The sequence below is a fragment of the Chanos chanos genome, chromosome 3, assembly GCF_902362185.1.
Source record: "Chanos chanos chromosome 3, fChaCha1.1, whole genome shotgun sequence".
Taxonomy (NCBI): Eukaryota; Metazoa; Chordata; class Actinopteri; order Gonorynchiformes; family Chanidae; genus Chanos; species Chanos chanos.
Window position 1 is genome coordinate 33,751,344 of NC_044497.1, and position 11,157 is coordinate 33,762,500.

Genomic DNA, 11,157 nt, shown 5'->3' on the forward strand with positions numbered 1-11,157 from the left:
GCCAACACAAAGGCTAGAGCTAACAGGACTGATCAGGGAGCAGTGAATCGCTGTGAACACAGAGAGAACATTGCTGTGTGAAAGAGAACACTGGCACAGCCTTGTTTCCATCTTTTGTTGTCATGACGTTCACGTTTTATAGCTCTGTTTTTGTCTTAAACATTAGCGTGTAATTCAGTCTCTCAAAAAGCGTTAACTTCAGTGCCCTGTTTTCCTCGTTTGAGTGAACATAGATTAGTATAGCCGGACTAACTTAATACTTTAAAATTAATCATGATTATTAACAATTAATATTCATTTCTTTGCGCTTAAATTCCAAAGAAAAACTGCATTGTACTTTTATTGTTAGCTCTTTCTCATCTGTTTTTTTTTTTAAGCATACCTTTTTTTTCGCTATGAAAGTTAAAATGTCTTCCTTCTTCTGTCTTTTTATCTTACAATGTCATGTTCATTAATGTAATCATGTAATTTAAATGTCAAGAAATTAGTTTGATTCATTTTGCCATCACCAGTCAAAATCAATTAACAGTCAATTAGTGGTTCTTCAGGACTTTCGCACATGTGGTGCATCCATTTGCCTCTAAACACACATCCCTATTTTCTCAATGAGAATGTCATAGTGTAAATAGAAAGCTGTCCATAGGTCTAAAAATGAAACATTAAACAAATTTTTTCTCTTTTTTTCTTGTCTTTCTGACTCACACACACACACACACACATATGCATGCGCGCACACACACACACACACACACATACACACACACACACACACACACACACACACCTTCATAACGTCCCACAAGTGTTTCTAATCATTAGGTTCCTGGATGTCTGGGCCCAGGGGGCTTTGATTGCACGACACTGGATATGCAGAGAGGGGGTGAGCAATCCCAACAGGCAAACCGAGAGCCTCCTCTCAACCTTTTTCCCTCTCTACTCCCTCCTTCCTCCCTTGTGTCATATACCTGACCTAGGCTGCTTTGGTTTGTCATTTGTAGAGAGCAAATTTAAAAGAAAATAGGAGAAAGCAGAGTTTACTATGCACACTAACCACATAATATGCATTGTTGAACTGCCCCTAACTGCGCTGTCAAATATGTTTTAGGTTCATTCATTGTATGGATACGGCTTTAGAGAATATGAATAACTTTGTATTTCCATGAGGCTTATTTGTTCAACTTGGAGGTAAACTTGGTAGTAAACACTGACGAACTACACTAGGTACCATGTCTTTATCCATGCGTTGCGGACAGCTAAATTCGAAGAAAACACATGTTTGCTTCTTCATTTGCTTTCTCATAAGCTGGAACCTAGCTGAATTAATTTGATCTTGTTAAGATGTATTGTTTTGTGAGAAAAAAAAAGTAATTGAAAATAATGCATTTTAGAATTTTCAAATTAGCTGTCCCAGTGTACACATTGCAGTTTGAACATTAGAACTGTGACGTTAGTTTTTATGTTATATGAGTTAAGGGCGCCCGTTGATATTTGTTCTGTATTTATATCTTTCTTAATCTGTGGGATTTTGCACTGAACTTTCTTATCTTGAAGTACCTTCCCAGTAAATCTGTTCATACTTATAAAATGATTTTTTAACAGACTTTGGAAAATAGGTTTTTCACAATATCTTAAAATTTGAAAATCTTTACAACTCTTTCTTTGGATTTTCACAGTTATTTAAGATTGGATATGGAAATGTTAGTCTCTCAACAGAAATTAAGAGCTTTCAGTTCTGAGGAAATGAATTGAGCAATAATCCTGAAAATATTATTCTGTTAAATATTTCGGCTTAGTTTAACATAACCAAAATAGGATATATTTTTATATTTCCAGTCCAAAAAAATATTGTAACGGTCTAAAAATTATGAACATGGAGTCCTAGTTTACATTTACAGCCTAGTTTGCAATTTACATTTCCAATGTATTATGCTGGGTATAACATTTTAAATTTTGTATACATTTTTTCAACTACACAAGTACTAACCACATATTTTATTACCAGATCCTTATAAGACATAATATTAGAGGACAATGTAACTGTTTGTACCTACACAAAATGAAATGAGAAACATACCTGCAGTGCAAATACAGGGGTGGTCAGGATCTCAAAAAGGCAAAATATACTCACATACACAAACAGGCACATTTACAATCAAACTGTTCTAGACATACCTGAGAAAGGTTGCGCAGAGTAACAGAAAATCATTCAGCTTGAAAGGTTACAAGGTGAAGGGAGAGTCTGTGATAGGCTGGAAGTTCAGTGTTGATGGCTGTAGAGATAAGAGGCAAAGGTCAACAGGTAGGCAACGTGGATGACGGGTTGGGTGTGTTGGGGGAAGGGTGGGGGTCGAATAACTAATGTGTAGCAGACATAGACCAGGCTCCCTCCATCCTCCAGACGGAGAAGGCGTAGCTGAGACGTTCATGAGCCAGGTAGTTACAGCTGGCCAGCTTGGAGTCCATCTCATCACTCTGGAGCACCTGGTAGAGGAAGTCAATGTAGCGAGAGGCCAGTTTAAGGATTTGGATCTTGCTAAGCTTGTCGGAGGGCAGAGTGGGAATGATTTTGCGTAAAGAGGCAAATGCGTCATTCAGAGACTGTGTGCGCTGACGCTCCCGAACGTTAGCGATAACGCGTTGTGTGTGTAGATCCTCGAACGACTGCCCAGAAGCTGAGATCGGTGAAACAGCGCTCATGGCAGGGCCAAGGGAGGATGAGGAGGACGATGATGAAGGTGGAGGGCTTTTCTTGAGCCGTTTGGGCACAGAGGGAGCCAAAATGGATGGACCCTCGGTGCCCTCTGGGTCCTCTTGTGGTAGTGGCCCACTGTTCTCTTTCTTTGAACCCGTTACCCGCTTGCGTCCGATGGGCGCTGGTGTTGCCACGACGACCGGGCATTTGTTGGACTGGCGTTCAGATTCCTCTTCGCTGGTCACCAGTCTGCCCTCGGGCATGTCGCTGAGGGACGACTCCTCTCTCATGGCAGCCACTCTTCTCTTGTGTGCTCTTTCACTGTACCCCCTGACTTTCAGTTAAATCTCTCTGTTCTTTGGACGTCTGCTTTCACTGTTTTTGCTTTCTGAGCTCTCCTTTTTGGTTTCTGGGTGGTCTTCTCTCTGAGGCACTCCAGTGAGTTGACGGATTAAAGATCTCTTTTGGTGAATCCACAGAAAAGTTCGATAGAATAGTACTTTTTCTGTCTTAGTAGCAGTTTTGTGAAAAGTCCAAATGGTTGATTACATCGGATGTAAAGTTTCTCTCTCCTTCTGGTTTCTGTTTGTGTCTTGTGGCCTTGTTTGACAGGTATCCTCTGTTTCAGCCCAATCCACCATCTGGTGCCTGCCCTTTTATAAAGCCAATTGGCCAGGTCTTCTTAACCCCACCCACCTTCCTGCCCGCTCAGTGATTGGAGAAACTGAACAGTAAAGGCGGATCAACTCATATGAAGCAGGAAGATCATACCTCAAGTGATTGGTGCTCAGCGTTAAGGGAGGGTGTGAGGGAAAAAAATCAGCCAATCATCCGTGGCTTAGCTGTAGTGTTTCCTGAAGTCTTCTCTGGCATATTGGTTCCAGATTTCTCCCGAAACATTCTTTCATCCTCTCTCTCTCCACCCATCCCCCAATCACTCAACACCAACAATAGCAAATCATTTTGTGCAGCTGCCCGAAGAACATGTCAAGAGTTAGTGACACAATTTTGATGCACAACTTTTCTCTCTCCAGGTAACCCAGCTACCAGTTTAATGCGTATTCCGTTCTATCTCTGTTTTAGACCTGTCATACCCGACATTTCTACAACACAGTTAAAGAGCAGTTCAGTCACAGTCACAGTCACAAAGGATCCCGTTCTACTGTTATGTAGCTGTGCACAGTTTATGAAACATTTAGTTTTAATATGTGTTATTACACAGTACTTAGCTGTTTGTAACTGAGGTAATTACTGCTAAATCAATACTGTTTGAATAAAGATACCTGTGTAAAGCCCTCACCCCCCACTGTGCCAGCTTATCCAGTGATGAACATGATGTGTGTGTGTGTGTGCTGAAGACTTTGGAGTTAGACTGTATGTTTAGAACAGTAGACTTGTAGACTTTAGGGTTACTCTGTGTGCTTAGAACAGTAGACTTGTAGACTTTAGGGTTACTCTATGTGTTTAGACCAATAGACTTGCAGAATTTAGGGTTAGTTTGTATGCTCAGAGCAGTAAACTTGTAGACTTTAGGGTTACTCTGTGTGTTTGGAGCAGTAGACTTGTAGACCTTAGGGTTAGTCTGTATGCTTAGAGTAGTAAACTTGTAGACTTTAGGGTTACTCTGTGTGTTTAGAGCCAATAGACTTGCAGACTTTAGTGTTATTCTGTGTGTTTAGAGCAGTAAACTTGTAGACTTTAGTGTTATTCTGTGTGTTTAGAGCAGTAGACTTGTAGACTTTAGGGTTATTCTGTGTGTTTAGAGCAGTAAACTTGTAGACTTTAGGGTTATTCTGTGTGTTTAGAGCAGTGGATTTTAGGGTTATTCTGTGTGTAGATCAGTGGATTTTGGGGTATTCTGTGTGTTTAGAGCAGTGGAATTGAGGGTTAGTCTATGTGCTTAGAGCAGTAGACAGCAGTCGTGGCCTTTGGTGTTTAGGAGCAATATTAACTGAACTAAAGGAAAGAATGACTGCTGAGACACAGGGGGTTGCCGCAGGAAACTGCTGTTTCATCCACAGTGCCAAAACCAGAACAAATCCTCGAGTTTTCACACACGCGCACACACACACACACACACACACACACACACACACACACACACACACACACACACAGAGCTTTCCACACAGAACTGCATCAGCCTGTCATGTTTTATTTTCATACAGTAATTCTGATTTATTTGTTTCTCTATATGAATATATCATTATGAGATAATATGACATATTTATTACAAATACTTCACATGTTTATCACTTAGGCTTTAGACATTTATTAAATTAATAGACTCAAAGGAAAATGAAACGGTGCTCAAGCCAGGAGGCTTAGGGAATTTATTTCCTAATCCATAGCAGGGCACACCATAGCTTTCCTTGATCCTGAAGAAACAGGGCATAAATTTATAATTCTCATAATTGTTGTATGACAGACTGTGAAAAAAATGAAAATGTCATGAAGTGTGTTTCATAGTTTGGCAATTGCTCTGCTTTTCGCTGTCCTGCCATTCACACTCTAGTGGTATTTATTTAATCAGTCCTGCACGTACGTCTGCAGACTGCCTTTATAAAACCCTTTTAAGTTATCCCCACTCAACAAAAGGGCTACATATAAAAATAATGACTTCAGTCTGTTTCTAGAAGAAAATACAAATCAAAGTAGACTGTACTGGATTGGGACACATAACATCATATATGACATGCTACAACAGATCATACTGTCCACTTACTGCAGAATATTTTATAGCTTAGTTGACTATGTATCCCTCTATACATATGTATTCCTATATACACACTGCATAGTGCTGTGCATGTGCTTGCGTGTTTTTGTGTGTGTGTGTGTGTGTGTGTGTGTGTACGTATGTTTTGAATTTATGAATATTAGTTGCAATAGCCCAAAGATCAGAAGAAAAAAGCAGGAAATAGCAATGATGTCACAAAGAAGCAAGTCAATAGGATAATTCCATTATGATATCCCTTACTGCAATTGTTATTGTTTAAGAGGAACAGTCACTGATCAGTTCAAAGTGCTATATTAACAGTAGTGTGCAAATCTATTTAAAAAATTTTTTGACGCAACAAAAATTTCAGTTTCAGGTGTTATACTCTGCTATAGCTGTTAAGTTACTACCTCAGTATTGCTTTCAGCAATATTTTTTATCATGTAAAATTTAAATTCAAACCACACATGGCAAATGCTTTTATTTGTTTATGAATGAGTCTATTTTTATGTCACTATTGTAATAATAAATGTAAAAATGTACAATTTCCTCTCTTTTAATGGACAATATCTATCTATCTATCTATCTATCTATCTATCTATCTATCTATCTATCTATCTATCTATCTATCTATCTATCTATCTATCTATCTATCATTACACAATGTAATGTGTTTAAACACAGCTGTCCCATGCATGGAAGATAAAGGAAAATCTTTTATGATCACATATTTAAACAAACAAAAAAAAGCTTTGAATTTGATTTTGAAACACAGCTCTTTTTCTTGTTCTTTTATTTATACATCAACAAGATTTCAAAACCTCAGAAAAGGAGGAAAATTATAGCAATTAATATGTATGCAGCAGCTGTCATGGTGGATGTCTGCTACCTGCTGAGCAATACCTACTGTCAGCCTTATTTAGTAACATTAAAACATGCAGCATTGGGCATTTTGGTCCATGTCATTACTGAATGTCAGAAGAAAAAAATCCCATGTTTTTCTCAGATGCCATAGACACCTGTGTCTGATGAAGACATTTATAAATCACAGTTCCATGGAAGTACCACAGCCAAAAATAAACAGCACGAAGCAATGGGAAAGAACAATGGGAAAAGAGTATCAGTGGAATATAAATATTTATACACAGAGTATAGTCTCAGAGCGGGGCTTGTCTGAGTCAGAGAACGGTGTGTAGTCTGAAAGGTTCCTTTGGAGAATAATGCATCACAGAGGCCTCCTGTGATTCAGTGGCAATGCTCCAGTGAGGTCCTCTCCTAAATATTTCCACTTAGGGAGTCAGCAGAACACTGTCATATGTGCCAATTATAAACCTGGGCCCATGCACAGACAAACACATGTGTACACACACATATCAGTCATGTACACGTGCCTATGTGCGCGCGCGCGCACACACACACACACACACACACACACACACACACGCACACAACACAGAGAAGTGCAAACATACGAGATGCACATATACACACATAAGATAAGATGAACATCTATGCAGAGTCAAACACACACACACGACTATGCAGACATGTACACATTCGTGATAATAGACAGGCATATTTAAACATTTGTTTTCAACTGAGAAACAAATACTTAAAAAATTAGACAATAAGAGAGGTCATCCATTCAGTTTTCAACTTGCGTGCCACTGCATCGTTGTCTCAGTAACGTGGAGGAATTCTGGACAGGAAAAACTAGCGCCTAAGCCGGCACAAAAAAAAAAAACAGAGAGAGAGAGAGAGAGAAAGAGAAGGAGACAAGGCAGAAAGAAAAGAAAAAAAACAGCTCAGGCCGAACAGAACCAGATGGAGGAGTGTGGGGTGGTGTTTGATCTCTGCTCATGGCCTGATTGATGTTACACATTTCATTTCCTCGTCAAGGCCATGACATAATGTTTCACTGACACACACAACCCCCCCCCCTCAAAAAACTCCCCCGCATTTCTATCTCAGCTTTTAGCCCTCCAAATATAATCTCCCCTCTCTCTCTGTTTGGTTCAATTCAACATTCTCTGTAGGCATGGTAAAATTACGGCTGTTTTTTGTTGCAGATAAAACCCCCCCCCCAAAAAAACAGATATTATGCAAATCCAAACAATCAAACAAGCTATCAGAGTTGAACCAGTACAGGATGATCTAATGAGAAAACTGAACAAAAAAGTTGCACCAGCTTTCTTGATTCTAGATTTTTTCAGTCTTTCTTGTATTATTTCATATGCTTTGTTGGGAAAAGCATGTTATTCAAAAAGAGGCCATATTAATTGTGGTTTGTTTTCACCAGCTGACAACCTTAGTAATTTAATAAGTTGAAGAGCGGTGGATAAACCATACAAGTCTAACATTGCAGCTGGGGAAAAAAAACCATGATCGGTAACTGTCTTGGAGTGACCAAAGCTGTACATATGTAGACATGACTTATGTAGCATTTGCACTACAATTGACAATTTCTAAGTGGTCACAGTCCAAAATGATTATTGTGACAAAACAATATGCTTGAGCACAAATCATTTTGAAAGAATCAGATGGTAAATTACCACATAGCCCTGAGTCTAAAGTTGACAACCAATGTTTGCCATATTGTTGTTGGTTTTAGGATTAAAGTACTTCCATTCCTGTTCTACAACCTCAACCTCCATTAAACATCAGCTGCCCTCCAGTGACCTTTCTGCCCAAAAACTCAGGGTCACTCACTCTTACACATCTGGCCTGTGTTTCCTCCTGAGAGAGAGAGAGAGAGAGAGAGAGAGAGAGAGAGAGAGAGAGAGAGAGAGAGAGAGAGAGAGAGAGAGAGAGAGAGAGCACTTCCTGTTGGCCAGTTAGTGAGTATTAATGTTTCTCTGAAGTGTTGGATTGGGGTTTTAGACAATGTGACACTGATATGATCTATGTGTTAATGTCATTCTAAGAGATTATTAACGTTTGGATATGCTTTGTAGGATTTAATCATCCAGCAGATTTACTCGTATGATTTTGACTTAAGTTAAGCTCATCTACTTACACGAAAGCAGAAAAGTATTCTAAATCAGCATTCATTCTAAACAGAAAGTCTCTGAATAGAAATTCAGCTTGAAAAATGAAAGACTCTGTAATATATACCTCTACTGCCATGCATACACACACTCACATGGAGGCACACAATTGCATACACACACAAACACACACTCACACTTCCAATGCATACATAGTTACATATTCACGTACATACACATACACATCGTGAATATGAAAGAAAAGGCCTAGAGACTTGAACAGAACCATAAATTGTGATGGATTCTGCATAAATAGCTCTGGGCTTTTCTCTGTGTTTGCGAAATTTCTTCCGATTCGTTTTGAAGCTGGAGTTGCTTTCAAAGCCCTGTGAATGTCAGTGTTGGCATCTGTTTTCAACCAGTTCAAGATGGGAACTTTTCATTCATCTCTCATGGAAACATCTTTTGTCTGAGAACAAACCCTGCAAGGCCATAAGATTTTCTGCATGAACCCCACAGACTAACACACCTTTCTTTCACACACGTTTTATCACCCTACTTTCTTCTTCTTTGTCTTTCTCTCACTTATCCTTTCTCTTATAAACTCACACTCTCTCTCTCTCTCTCTCTTTCTGTCTGTCTCTCCCGCTTCTTCTTTCATTCACCTTTCACTCGCCAAGGTCACCACATTCTTGCTGAAAACATATTGTTCTGGTAAAAGCCCTGCACTACTCCTCCACTGGAACTGAAGAGCTGAAGAGCATACTGCCAGCTCAGCATGTTGCCAACAAGCAGGAATATGTCTCTTAGGAAGTGATGCTGAATACTGATAATAGTTTAATTGTCAGAGATGTAGACGTATCCATCACAAAAATGCACTGTGTATTACACACGCATGCGTGCTAACAAATACACACACACACACACACACACACACACACACACACAAACACACACAAGCAAACTGCAAAAAAGAGCTCCACATCTGGCCACATGAGTACTTCTGTAGCTCATGTGTATTTAGAAGAGGAGAAAGATTGGCTTATTTAAATTTAATCCAGCCATATAATGACTTCCTTTGGTGATATATAAACACAGTGTATTCAGGACTGTATTCATTCATGATAGATTTATCATACCTGCAATATGTATAAGCATGGACTTTTCCACTTCTAGAATGATCTAATTATCATTTTAGAAACTGAGAGAAGTTTTTGTAAAATGTACCAGAGTAGAAGGAACCCCCTTCTCCCTCATCCAAGTCTGCGTTCATTCCTGAAGGGTAGGCTACGAGAAAAATCATCCATTTTAATAGTGTTCCCACTTCAAAGAGCATGTTATTACCTCAGTAAGGGGTGACAGTTACCTGCTCTGCTCATAGAGCTTTAATAAGCACTGGGAAAAAGCTTGACTCCAATTGAATGCACAGTCCCAATTAAATTGGCTTCTACCATTGGAAATTACAGCACCAGTCCTCATTGCAATCCATATTCTCTCTCTCTCTCTCTCTCTCTCTCTCTCTCTCTCTCACACACACACACACACACACACACACACACACAAATGCATGTAGAAATGCATGTGTGCTTGAATACATACATAAACATGAACACAAAATTACAGCCAATCTGAATTCCCACACTTTAGACCCAAAGTGGTGAATTAACACATTCTCATTCAATTGAAAATTTGTGTTAAGAGAATGATAATTCTGTCTTTCAATGTTTGTCGTATTGTTTTGCTCCACTAGATGGCAGACTTGTGTAAAGGAGTCTCATTGAAATAAACGTGATAATCAATATCAGCAGGCATATCACTGACCTAATCCTAAACTAATCCTTCTATTTAACTGTACTCTTCTTCTGCCTAATTCTGTACCATAAACATTCCTATATCATTCAACGCACTCCAATTGCCCTGAACATTTGTTTAACACTGTCTTGTCCCACTCTCATGATAGCCTTGTATTTAATCTTTTGTGGACTGGTGGTTCACTAAGCTTGACTTGTGCTCAGCTTCTCATCACAGTTTATAGCCTTACCACACACTCATATGTACACACACACACACACACACACACACACACACACACACACATTACCTGCTGACTGATAGTTCAACTGTTTCCACTGCACTACTTATCTTCTATGACGTATACTTCATGGCACTTCCTTATAAATCCTCCATGCTCATGCTTATCCTGTCCTGTGTGCATTCACTTTTGTTCATTTCCTGGCACTCTATCACAGGCACTACTCAGCACTTATCAGTGAGATACTTTATGTCAGAGGGTAACACTACAGCTTTAGATTATGGTGCAACAGACCCACTTTATTGTTGTGGCAAAAGTATAGCTGTTGTGTTGATCATTGTTCAGAGCTGATCATAAATGCACACAGCCTATATTTAGGGTCAGTCACCCTATGTGCGGGAACTGAATATTTGTGGCTGTCATTTCTTGGGCATTGGTGGTATCATTTCCCGAAAGAATGCTTAAAGGTGACGCCTACCTGACAGGTTTTGCTGGTTTAGCTTTCACTCTCACGCTGAGTTCTCATCCAGGTATGAACTATGATTCAACTATGTTGATTCATATGGTTCATATAAATATAAATAAATTATGTCAATATTAATATAAATAAAGAAAATAAGCAATAGAAATAAAAATAAATAATAAGAATGATAATTGGAGGTATTTTGCAGAACGTTCATACACTATAATACAACCTGACCCTGTAATGTTGTATAGTGACCAGTGTAAG

General features: G+C 39.1%; 1 protein-coding gene across 1 annotated transcript; it reads right to left on the reverse strand.

The window, feature by feature from the left end:
- Positions 1–2,355: 2,355 nt before the first annotated feature.
- Positions 2,356–2,982, reverse strand: twist3. Its single transcript, XM_030769572.1, has one exon. It carries the CDS (start codon positions 2,980–2,982, stop codon positions 2,356–2,358), a length of 627 nt encoding a protein of 208 aa, XP_030625432.1.
- Positions 2,983–11,157: the final 8,175 nt, after the last annotated feature.